This window comes from Zootoca vivipara, chromosome 1, assembly GCF_965207765.1.
Source record: "Zootoca vivipara chromosome 1, rZooViv2.hap1.1, whole genome shotgun sequence".
NCBI lineage: Eukaryota > Metazoa > Chordata > Lepidosauria > Squamata > Lacertidae > Zootoca > Zootoca vivipara.
The window spans coordinates 120,024,280-120,037,154 of NC_142582.1; the positions used below are offsets into that span (position 1 = coordinate 120,024,280).

Here is a 12,875-nt window from a genome sequence, read left to right on the forward strand (position 1 = left end):
CCAGCGGGGGAAGAGTCCGCTATCCCTGTATGGGCCCTCCAGATGTGGCTGGACTATAACTCCCATCATTCCTGTCCACTGACCACACTGGCAGGGGCTGAATAGGATCCAGAAACATCCCTGCTCTATGCAATCTAATCCATTGACTATATGCTCATCCTCCAGAATGGTAAATCCTTTAGATCAGTTTCCCAAACTTAGTTCTCCAGCTGTTTGTTTGTGGGTTTTTTGGACTACAATTCCCATCATTCCTGACCACTGGTCCTGCTAAACTAGGGATGGTGGGAGTTTTAGTCCAAAAACAGCTAGAGACCCGCTTTGGGGGAAATGCTCTCTGGGGCAAATCTCTGTCCCTCTGGCCTCTTTCTCATAAGTAAGCCCTTCGTTACCTGTGCTTAAAGACTACAGCAAGTGGGCGGGCTGCCTTATACTACACGTGTTTACTCAGAAAGAAAAGAAGTCCACCCATTGTGTCTAAGCCTCATGTGAGAAGTGTGGCTAAGATTGCAGTCGTTTTGCCTACTCGGTTCAAGTGGGGCTTGGTGCAGAAGGCCGCAGCTTTAACTCCTTATCCGTAGACGGAAATGCATCACACTCGAAGCTCTGCAGCGCAACTCTCTGGCAGCAAGGAGGCAAGAGGCTGCGTAATGAAAGTCTCAAAACTGCCTCTTCATTGCTCAGACGGAAACAGTCGAAGTGCAATCTGGAACAAGTAGTTTTTCTCCCGCAGCCTTTGGCTTAGAAAATAAGATTTCCTGATAATAAACGGGAAGGCGGGGTCACAAATCTGACATTTGCGCCCTATTGAGTTCTGCTTCCTAGAGAAAAAAAAACAGTCTGGGCGTTGTATTTGCTTTACATCATCTCTAGAAAACACAGTATTGGAGGCTCCAATACTTTGGCCACCTCATGAGAAGAGAAGACTCCCTGGAAAATACCCTGATGTTGGGAAAGATTGAGGGCACTAGGAGAAGGGGACGACAGAGGACAAGATGGGTGGACAGTGTTCTTGAAGCCACCAACATGAGTCTGACCAAACTGCGGGAGGCAGTGGGAGACAGGAGTGCCTGGCGTGCTCTGGTCCATAGGGTCACACGACTAAATGACTAAACAACAACAACAGAAAACACACATACACACTCCCAACCTTTCATTTTAACTGTAATTAATTTTATTCTGTCCTGTGTTTTTCATCTCTTGTAATGGCTTTGGCTAGACAACTTTTGAAAAAAAATAGCCCCATGTCTAAAGGAGGCTTACATTTAAAACATCATCGTATTTGCTAGCTTACAAGAGTGGCGGAATTTAACAGCGCAATCCTGCAGATACCTACTAAAAAGCAAACCCCACTGAGCTCCTTTTCCAGAAAACCGGGGCTTCCTTAGGCTGTGCCAAAAACTACATATGAAAATCCAAGAGAGAGAAGTAATTTTACATATTGTTAATAATGCCCTTCCTCCCAAAGGAGCCCAGGAAGGCAAGTAATGCTCAGGATTAAAACCTGAGGCTTTCTCATATTATTACTATGATCATAATTGTATATTTATTTATACCCCACTTTTCCCTCTGACAGGGACTCCAAGTGGCGGGGGGGGGGGGGGAAATAAGAGCAGCTTAAAAACACAGGGGAAACCCAATCATTAAAAAAAAATAACATGGATGAGTTCAAGCATATACAGTATATACAGTAAGAGCTGTTCGACAGTGGAATTTGCTGCCAAGGAGTGTGGTGGAGTCTCCTTCTTTGGAGGTCTTTAAGCGGAGGTTTGACAGCCATCTGTCAGGAATCCTTTGGTGGTGTTTCCTGCTTGGACTGGATGGCCCTTGTGGTCTCTTCCAACTCTATGATTCTATGATATTTAATATACATGCTGATCATTACAATACTGTAAAAGCAACGGGGCACCAACCTTTACATTCAAAGCAAATCAGAGCGCCATGGCCGGATACGTGAACTACATTGCCCGCGTGACAATGTAGGCAATTGGAGGGGGGGAGCGGGTGTCCCCTTTCAAATGCATGTCGGAACTTGTAGTCCACCCTACCCCGGACCCACCTCTTCCTCTCCAAGCCCGGGCGGGTTTCCCCGACTACGCTTCCCATCATCCTCCGGGGCGGCTCTGACGGCGAGAGGCGGTGGTTAAAAGAGCGGCGGGACAGGCGCAGCAAGCTCAGTACAGCTGAGCCACAGAACTCAGCGGCTGCCGGGGGAGTTAGCTGCGTCTCGTGTCTAGCGGCGCTTTATCCATCGGCATCGAGGGGTGGGGAATCCCACGAACCCTCAGCAGCCATGTCCGACTCGGTAGGGGGAGGCGGCGGAGGAGGGGGAGAGGACAGCGGGCTGGAGGTGACCGGCTCGGCGGTGCAGAACGTGGCGGACGTGGCGGTGCTGCAGAAGCACCTGCGCAAGCTGGTGCCGCTGCTGCTGGAGGATGGCGGTGAGGCGCCGGCCGCGCTGGAGGCGGCGCTGGAAGAGAAAGGCGCCGTGGAGCAGATGCGCAAGTTCCTCTCCGACCCGCAGGTCCACGCCGTGCTGGTCGAGCGCTCCACTCTCAAGGGTGAGTCGGCAGCCCAGAGACACCCGAGGAGTCCCACCCTCACCCCCGCCCGCCTGCCGGCCTACTGACTGACTGCGTGATTGAGGGCGGCTTCCTCGCCCGCTTTTTGCGGGAGGCCGGGGCCTAGAGGTTTTCCCTTCCAGCTGGGGACAAACAAGGGAGGAGCAGCGGAGGAGATGGAGAGAGGGGTGTGGCCGCTGGGGGAAGACGGAGGCTGCCGATGCCGCAGCTCCCTCGGCTGTCAAAATGGCGCCGGCGCCGCCGCTTTGTCTCCTTCAGGCTGACGGGTTGAGGGAGCCCGTCCTTCGCCGCCTTTAATCTCCCCCCCCACACACACACACTTCGCCAACACCAGGAATAAATCTGTATTTCCCCTCACATCTTCCTCTCCGCGGCCTGATCCGGTAGTCTCCTCATCAACACAACTCTTAAACCTTGGGCTGATGAACCATCTCTTTCAATGTGTTTGGGGGAGGGGGGTTGTTGGTTGGTTTTTTTTTCTTGTTATCGTTGTGGTTTTGGGGTTTTTTTTAATGGTAGCGTTCTGTATTATTTTTATGCTGCGAACCTCCCCAGGATCTTTGGATCAAGGGCAGTAGGCGGATTTAATAAAGAAAAATTGTATATGTTGTCTAGATCTGCACAAGTAAAGCTCCAGTGATCCTGGATGCTACAAAAATAAAACAGTTCAAGTCGGGCCATACATACCTCTGTGGAGCTTGCATAGAAAGGAAGCTGCCTCATAGCATTTCAAATTATTTCTGTTTAATGTGGATGCACTGGCATTACCTATCCTCGTTCTTCTAAACACACACACTTGCCAACTAAGGCAGAGGTTTTGTGCATCTAGGTTCTAATCCATGCTATCGCCTCACACCATAAAAGAATGAAGTATTTAGGATGCAGCAAGGCTTTGCTGCGATATGAAGACAAGGCCACCGCTCTGGAAATTGTCACATGCCTCTTTGTTGTCCAGACAGGCAGAAGATCTTTGGGGATTCAGGCAGAGTGAGGCCTTTCCGCATGTAAAATGAGTGTTTGATCACTGCGTTAATAGTCCAAGGTACAACACACAGTAATGCTCTGCTCGCATGAGAGGAATTCCCAGTGTGGGACTGACTTCTTCTGAGCACTGTGACGCAGAATATGCTGAAGGTGGAAAGTAGGGTAGCCAAGTGGCCAGGAAGACAAACCACCATCTGGTTGGCTTCTATGCCTTTGACAACAGCTTGGTGTGCCAGAATCAGTAGGTGAAGCTTTTCCTGGCATGGAGATAAACAGGGTTGCTGTTTCTTGCTTGACTGTCAAGTCGATGTTAAAGGCAAATGTAAAAGCCTGTAACAAAAATTGACAACCCTGGGTTCAAGGGCAAAATGACAGTGTTCCACTTTTGCAGGGTTGTTAGGTTATCTATATTGGTGCAGTACACTATTTTCTAATCCAGTTTCACCCTCACATCAGGAACTAGATTCCATGCATTGCTTGAGGTTGGACTAGATGACCCTTGGGTTTCCTTCCAACCAGTGTTAGAAACTCAGGTATATAAGCCAAATTGCACCTTAGACCTACATTGTCTCCAGAAAGGAATGTCTATGTGCCCTTTTCCCCCTTTTTGCAATGGGATTTGTTATTAATATTCATTTCATTTCTGTACTGCTTTATATTTTAAAGAAAAAAATCTCAAAGTGGTTTACACCTCACATTAAAACATCAAATAAAACAATCCAGAATAAAACAAATTCCAGGCTTGAAGGATAATATTTCAGATCCTTCTCTTAAGTTACATTTCGTTTCCCCCATATTTATTTATTTACCTACTTATTTTATATAGCTGCCCCATAGCAGAAGAACTCTGGGAAGCCAGTGTGGTGTATGTTTAGAGTGTCTGACTAGGACCTGGGAATGAGGGTTCATGAAGCTCATTTGTTGACCTTGGGCCTGTCACAGCTTCTTAACCTATTTTACAGGCTCATTGTAGGGATTAACTGAGGAGGGGATAAATCATGTACTCCTTGGATAAAAAGGTGGCCTATAAATGTAATAAAATCTTCTTGTATGCTTAAGAAAGCTGGAGCGGCCAGCCAGATGAAGATGTCAGTTGCCAACCTAGCATCCAGAGATATCCATGTGGTCAAAATTGGACCCACTAGCAAAACACTCCTGGCACCTGGGTGATTTCTAACACTGCTTCCAACTCTACAGTTCTATGTAGAACTGCACTGAAAATGACAAATGGTCTTATCTCCAATTGTCCTTTGGCAGAACTGGACAACATTGATACCACACTCTTTCGGCTTGAAGGTTATCAACTAGAAGGGCAGGCCAGTACCTGGGGATTGTTGGGTGGCCGTTAATTGTAGATCCCATGCTTCCATGTATAGGAGGATTAGCCTATTTGCTTCCACTCACATCTTCCCTAGTTCCCCTACAGATTGGGCAAGTAGTAAGCACAAGATCATTCTAGTCTTCAACCCCTTCCTCTCTTGGTCAGCAGTCACCATAAGGCTCATTGTAGAGAAAAATAAGTGTTGTGTGCCAGATCTTCTGCTCTGTATGTCTTTCTAGGAACTTGAGGTATAATGCCATAAGGAAGTATGTCTGTTCTTGCATGCAGTTTTCACTTACTGTATATGGGGGGGGGGCATGTATTTCTAAATTCATTTGTTGAAGGCATTTTGATGACATGGAAGAAGGGCCTCGGAGGATGATTTCGGGGTCTGGGTAGGTTTATATCAGGCATCCCCACACTGCGGCCCTCCAGATGTTTTGGCCTACAACTCCCATGATCCCTAGCTAACAGGACCAGTGGTTAGGGATGATGGGAATTGTAGTCCAAAACATCTGGAGGGCCGAAGTTTGGGGATGCCTGGTTTATATGGAGCGAAGTGATCCTTGAGGTATTGCGGTCCTAAGCCGTTTATATAGCAAGAGAGGGATGGTACTTTCTGGGTGAGCCATCATTCTAGAGATGGTTGGTGGACTTTTTATATCAATCATGCTGTCAGTCATAGTCTGCCAATGGTCAGGATCTGCAATGATGGCAGTTGTGGTCCAACAACATCTGAAAGGCCACAGGTTTGTTATGTACACAGTGGTTTTCAAGATGTAATGTCAGTAATCCCAGCACTCCAGTTACTGTAATTGCATCTCCTCTGTCATTCTCCAAGCTGTCTGGGGTATATGAATGTTGTTGTTTTTAAGGCATGCTGATGAGATTACAGATGGCTCTGTTTATATTAGGATTACATTCCAGGGAAAGTGCCTAATACCAAAATTGCATATACCGTGTTTCCCCCTTTTTAATACGTAGTCATAAAGTAAGCCAGGGCAGCAATTTTAAACATTTGTAAAATGTAAGACATACCCCGAAAATAAGACGTACCCCCATGCCTGCCAGCTCGGGGCCTGGAACTGGCTGCTGCTGCAGCAGCAAGCGTGCGGAGCGCCCAAGCCAGCGGCTGGGCCTCTGCCGAGCCTGGCCGAGGAGCCTTACATCCCAATGCCCGGAACCGGCGGCTGCTGCAGCGCCGAGCACGCGGCATCGCCGAGCACTCGGAACGCGCGGCAGTGCTGAGCGGAGCCCCCGAACCAGCGGCCGGGCCTCTGCTGAGCCTGGCCGAGGAGCCTTACATCCCGCCGCCCGGAACCGGCGGCTGCAGCAGCGCCAAGCACGCAGCATCGACGAGCACTCGGAGCGCGCAGCAGCGCCGAGCGGAGCCCCTGAAACAGCGGCTGGGCCTCTGCTGAGCCTGGCCGAGGAGCCTTACATTCCGCCGCCCGGAACCGGCGGCTGCTGCAGCGACAAGCACGCGGCATCGCCGAGCACTCGGAGCGCGCAGCAGCGCCGAGCGGAGCCCCTGAAACAGCGGCCGGGCCTCTGCTGAGCCTGGCCGAGGAGCCTTACATCCCGCCGCCCGGAACCGGCGGCTGCAGCAGCGCCGAGCGGAGCCCCTGAAACAGTGGCCGGGCCTCTGCTGAGCCTGGCCGAGGAGCCTTACGGTACATCCTGCCGCCCGGAACCGGCGGCTGCTGCAGCGCCGAGCACGCGGCATCGCCCAGCACTCGGAGCGCGCAGCAGCGCCGAGCGGAGCCCCTGAAACAGCGGCCGGGCCTCTGCTGAGCCCGGCCGAGGAGCCTTCCACCCCGCCGCCTGGAAGCGGCGGCGGCTGCAGCGCCAAGCACGCAGCATCGCCGAGCGCTCGTAGCACGCGGCAGTGCTGAGCGGAGCCCTTGAACCAGCGGCCGGGCCTCTGCCGAGCCTGGCCGAGGAGCCTTCCTCCCTGCCGCCCAGAACCGCCGCTGCTGCAGCGCCAAACACGCAGCATCGCTGAGCGCGCAGCAGCGCCAGGCGGAGCGCCCTGCCATCCCGCCACCCTGAACCAGCTGCTGGAGCGCACCGAGTGCTCAGCAGCTCGGAGCACCCAGAAGCGCCCTTGCCCCTTTCTTCTTCTCTCTCTTTTTTCCCCCATACGCCCATCCTGTCAACAGCATATCCTCTGCTTTACTGGTAGGTGATAGAGATAAATGAGAGAAAAGCTACATCAGCAGAAAATAGACAGATTTCTGTCTGACCTTTATTTCCTAGGAAAGTCTTCCCACTGCAAAAGTAGACTGCAGCGTTAACTCAAATCTCATGCACATTCAAAGAACTTGCTTTCCCTCAAAGAATTCTGGGCATTATACAGAAGTTTGCTCCTCAAAAATTTACAGTTCCCAGCCAACCCTTAACAAACTATATTTTTGCATACATTGTATTGTTCTAATACATACAACAGCCTTGTCAGGTAGGACAGAGCCCAGCAGCGCCGTGTGCAGTGCCCAGCAGCACCCTGAGCCAGCGGCCTGACCCGGCCAAGGAGACCGTAAGGTAATAAAAACCATAATAAAAAAATAAGACATCCCACCAAAAATAAGCCACCCTGTGTTTTTTTGAGGAAAAAAAGTTATAAGACGGTGTCTTAAAAAAGGGGAAACACGGTAGCTGGGTTCAATGGCAGGTGGGGTTGCTAAAGTCTTTTTTCCTCTGACGTCTGCCCCCTTTTCTAATTTTACCAAGTGCATAAAGTTAAATGTGCCTAAGTTGCAAGTTACCTGTAGTGTAGTGAGCAGTATATTGCAGTCCGAAAGGAAAAAGTCTCTACATGTGTTACAGTGGTGAGATGTTGATTGGCTACTAGTGTAAGTTTGGCCTTTGGAAAGCTTTTAGTGAATTATTGAGATTTTGCTTCAGCTTCAGTACTATCAGCTACTGTAGATGGAGGTTTTCTAAGTATTATTTGTAACTATAATCTTCTGCAAGAATTTGCTCTTGGTAAGCACCCTGCTCCCACTTCGGAGCATTGTTAATCCCTCCCCAGGAGCTGCTTCCCATTTTCCAAACATTAACTCCGTTGACAGGATTTCTCTGTGCCCAGGTGTCACCTCAGAAAGACAGCCAGGCCTGCTTGCTGAGTTCTGCTGGCCGCTTAGATAAACTAGAGAACTTTTGCAGAGGACTGAGCTATGTAAATTTAAATATAAAAAGTCTAATATTTGTTTTAGATAAACTAGAACTAGAGAGCTTATTGGGATAGCTAACATTGTGCCTTCCAGATGTTGAGACTAAAGCTCCTATCAGCCCTAGACAGCATGGCCCATGATAGATGATGGGAATTGGAGTCTGAAAGTGCACCATGTTAGTTACCCCTGGCGTAGATATTTTATTAAAGTCCCAGAGCAACAATAGAAACAAAATAAAATAAATCCTTCCAGTAGCACCTTAGAGACCAACTAAGTTTGAAATTGGTATGAGCTTTCGTGTGCATGCACACTTTTTCAGATACAACAACAACAACAATAATTATTCCAGGCTAGGGTTGCCATATTTCAAAAAGTAAAAACCAGGTCAACCTGCAAATTTTTGATTGACTTGTCTAAGATCCAGGACAAAGCACCACCTTTCAGAAATTCTCCCCGGATGTCAATTGCCTTTGAAATCCTGGTAATGTCTGGGAAAATCCAGAGTTATGGGAGCCATATTCTAGGCCCTAGCATAACTTTCTCTGGTTCATGAGCAGCTTTAATGAGTGTAAACAGACCAATTGTAATTCCATGACTAAATCATAGTCCTGCAATACTGTAGTTCTATTGATCCCCTTTTGTGAACTATTAACGTTTTTTGTGGGTGATAGCCTACTATGTCATACTCATACAAATTTAATAATAGACCATTGATTTCAATGGGTCTACTCTGAGCATGAATTAATTGGATATCTCCCTGTATATTTTTGATAGGCAATGTGCCTGAAGAGTTTGGCTTGTAGTGCAGATAGTGCAGAAGTTGCTAATGCAATGTTAAATATAAACCAAAGAGAGCTTTATGAGTCTTACTGGAGCCCTGCTCAATATAGTGCATCCTAGTTGTTAATGTTGATTCATTACATCATTGCCATTTGCTTCTGAAAAACTTGCAAGCTTAAACAGTGGCTTATTGTTGAGATAAATGCTTCCATCTTCTCAAGATCCGAAATGTAAGGTCATTTGAATGTTGTGCTTATGTGTATGAGAACACATAGATCTGTGCACATAAAATGTAACTCTTGACACAATTTTTGTATGAGCTTTTCACTTCTGTTGCTGGAGGCACTACACTGTTGTTGCAAAACTTTTAAATGTTGCATGTGGGTTACTTTTTGAAAGAACAATAGTACTGTATTTGTACAACATGAAGGAGGTAGATACTCCCATGTATTCCTGCATATTCTTTTTCTCTCTCTCTCTTATCTAAAGAAGTCTTTGAAATAGTATAGTTTTGAGGCTGAAAAGAAATAACGTGACTGTTGTCTGTTGGAGAAATCTATATTGTGTGTCCTAAAGACACGCTTCTGGAAGCAGTGTTGTACAGTTTAAGCCATGTATTAATGTCTTGATTGATTCAAACCTATTTCTCAAATTGAATGTCAGCTATGGTGAAATATATCTCTATTAAACTTTTTACTTTTTACTGTATATTGATTGCAAACCAAACCCCGATGCTTTTGCATAAGATTTGGACAAAAGGACACATGCTTGCAGAATCTTACATTTTGGCAACATTTGCTACAGTATAGTTTCTCCTGGAAAGGGGCTATGATTTAAGTACCAAGATTGCTGCTGTTTATAATCTAGCTTTGTGGAAATTGATGCTTATTGAAGGTACACAGCGCAAAGGTTTCACAGTTCTTGGCAGCAACTTTATAATGAAAAAAATAGTGCTTTTTTGGCTGATATGATATGGAATGCATACAATTATCTTTATTACAGGGTTCTTCCCTGAAAAGATCCATTCTTTGTCCAGTACACTTTCTCTTTCTGTTCTCCTGTTTGGGTGTGCCTCTTAGATGGAAGAATTGCTGTGCTGCATTGCAGTGGTTTCATTGCTGTAGTGTTGGCTGCTAAAGCAGTGACATCATCCTCTGAATTGTCGGTTACTAACAGGGCTCTTCCCTTTTTATCTTAGTTCTTCTGCTATATTTATAATAATATATCTTAAATTCAAACTGTTTGAGGAAGCTGACTGATTTTTAAATAAATCTGATTTCAGCTGAATTTGAGAAGAACTGGATTTTGTTGAGAGGCCAAAGTAGGCTAACATAGAATAAAGGGAAAGAGATAGCTTTCTGTGCAATAGTAAAGTTAATGCTAATGAATTCCTCTAGCTTCAGAGTCACGCATTTTGAGTGATACAAGGCTGCAGTCCTGTACCTGGAAGCAAGAGTCAAAGCAAGACTTAATTTGAATAGATATGTTTAAGATTAAGTTGTGTTGTGTCTCTAAATATTTAGGCATTCTAACTTGAATGTAAAGTTCTGAACATGTGGCTCATATAGGAAATTAGTGGAGGAGACATGCAGGAGATGTTAATGAAATTTCCTAATTCTTTCCAGAGGATGTTGGTGATGAAGGAGAAGAAGAGAAGGAATTTATTTCCTATGGAATAAGTACTGACATTCATTATGGGATGAAGTCAAACAGGTGAGTCGAATCTGTGTCTCTTCTGACAATAAGCAAACAAGCCGTGCACTTGATGCAATTGTGGGACTGAAGAGGAATTCTGAGATTTAGGAAAAAGCTGTATTGGTAGGAAATTCTCTCCTGGGCCAATGTTAGTTGGACAGGAAGAGATGAATGGGAGCCATGCCCACTGGCTGATAGAGGTATTTCGTATGACTGCAGAATCTCTCTGCCATCATCTCCTCCTGTTCCTGCCTGCTCCACCAATTTTCTGTGCTCACATAATGTAGAAATGTTGTTCCTTCTTTCTATCTGGGAAAGTGCAAAGTGAAGGAGAGAGCGAGAGCTTTGCTTTCTGCCTGAATGCCTCTTTCTCCCTTGTGATCCCAATTGTGACAAAAAAAACCCACCAAAAAAACCAAGGCAGATATTTAAATGGGGGGAGGGGGTTACAGCAACAACAACAAAGAAAAAGAACAAGAACAATTTTATTATAAGCTACCCATCTGACTGGGTTGCCCCAGCCACTCTGGTCTGTTCCCAACAAAATATTAAAAACACAATAAACATCAAACATTACAAAATTCCCTATAAGCTTCTAAAGAGAATAGGTTAGTAATTTCCATGAGTGTGCATACAATATTTTTTTCTGAATCCCACCCCCAGAAATTTGGTTTGCACCAAATTCTGGACTGATCCACTGGTTGGCATTTCACTTCTGAGCATAAACCCATGGTCTTAACTCTAGAAAGACAACATGGGGACTGTTTGTATACACCAGGTTCTGCCCCACTTCTCAAGCCCCTGGGCATAGGCTAGGCGACTGGAGCACCTTCAGCGTAACCCGATAGCCTGGACTCACAACTGCAGTTGTGAGCACCAATTCAGCAGTAGCAGAGGATAACTGGGAAGCTTGCTGTGGAGGTTAGAAGCATATACCTCATTTTATTATCAAACAGACTACTGCATACTATAGAATACTACCGGCTTGCATGAGTGTAACATTCCTCATTCAGCCACCTTATCTCTACAAGATAAATTCGAAACCCACACTGAGTCAGGGACTGAAGAAGATAAGAGCAGTTCCTTCCCCCCTCCTTTCTCAAAACATCAGATCACCAGATTCTCACAATGGGAGGGGTGAAAATGTCAACAGGGACATTGACTTGCTGCCTGGAGAGTGCCTTCTGACAGCAGATGCAGTCATGAGCAAGGCTTACTCATGAGTAGATCTAGAAAACAGGAAGGACCTTAGCCAGTTGTTTGCTGTAGAGCCCAAGCAGATGATCTCTCAGATTGATCTGTGAATTGCATATCTGCAAATAGAAGAAAACACGTACATGGCAAAGGAGGAACGGAAAGGAAAAGCTTCCTTCCTCCTTTTCTTAGAAAAGAACTTCCAGCTATAAATATAGTTGCTTCTGCAAGGCAGGATTAAACTGTGTCCCTGACTCCTCACTCCCTTAGCCCCTGTGAGACCCCATTCATATTGCATCCTCATTCTGCATACAAGGGCATAGAGTCTGGGTAGGCAAGATTTTACCCACGTAAAATACCATATTCCTTCAATCCTAACCAATGAAACTTTTCTTACTTTTAAAATGTTAGGAAAACTTTAGATGTCTAGAACTTCTTTAAGTCTAAAATTAGACTCCCCCCTAAAGAGGTTAATGTTCATTAAACTACAATTACCTTGTGAACTCTAAAATACATATGTTCTCAGGTTAAATTGAATAGGTGCTTACTATTATTTCTTTGGTTTACAGTTTGGCATTCATTAAACGAGCACCAGTAATTGATGCGGACAAGCCTGTGTCCTCACAACTCAGGGTGCTTACCCTCAGTGAAGACTCTCCATATGAAACTCTGCATTCCTTCATCAGCAATGCTGTTGCTCCCTTCTTTAAGTCCTACATCAGAGAGTCTGGCAAAGCAGACAGGTAACTACTTTCGTTTGTGTAAATTCTAGCCGTTGCTACATGAAGGAATAAAAGATGTGCAGGGGAAGGAAGATATAACTGGAAAGTGGATGGTGGTCAAGATCCCAAGAGCTTTGTGTGCATGTTGAAGCACATATTTGTGTGGATCAGGGGTTCCCCAAGCTTTTCTTCTGGCTGCAGCTTCTCTGCATTAGAGGCCTGCTCCCAAAGATCCCCAGAGATTAGGGAGCAGCTTGCCAAACAACATGGGTAATGTTGAACTATGTTAAATTGAACGTCATTGGCTAGCCCTTTGAAATCTTAGTCTTACATGCTAGCTTAAGAAATTTGAAACTTGGAAATACATGTTGCCTTTATGGGGTGGGGAGGGCAGCTGCATGCACATTGATTGTACATGACTCTGTGT

General features: G+C 46.0%; 1 protein-coding gene across 2 annotated transcripts in view; it reads left to right on the plus strand.

The window, feature by feature from the left end:
- Positions 1-2,173: 2,173 nt before the first annotated feature.
- Positions 2,174-12,875, plus strand: part of DYNC1H1 (dynein cytoplasmic 1 heavy chain 1) — a 65,252-nt gene continuing 54,550 nt past the window's right edge. For both annotated transcript variants that reach the window (XM_060271767.2, XM_060271770.2), the window contains exons 1-3: positions 2,174-2,558; positions 10,463-10,550; positions 12,296-12,469. In XM_060271767.2, the coding sequence (XP_060127750.1) occupies positions 2,291-2,558; positions 10,463-10,550; positions 12,296-12,469 (530 nt within the window). In that variant the 5' untranslated portion in view covers positions 2,174-2,290. The remainder of the gene's footprint in view (positions 2,559-10,462; positions 10,551-12,295; positions 12,470-12,875) is intronic.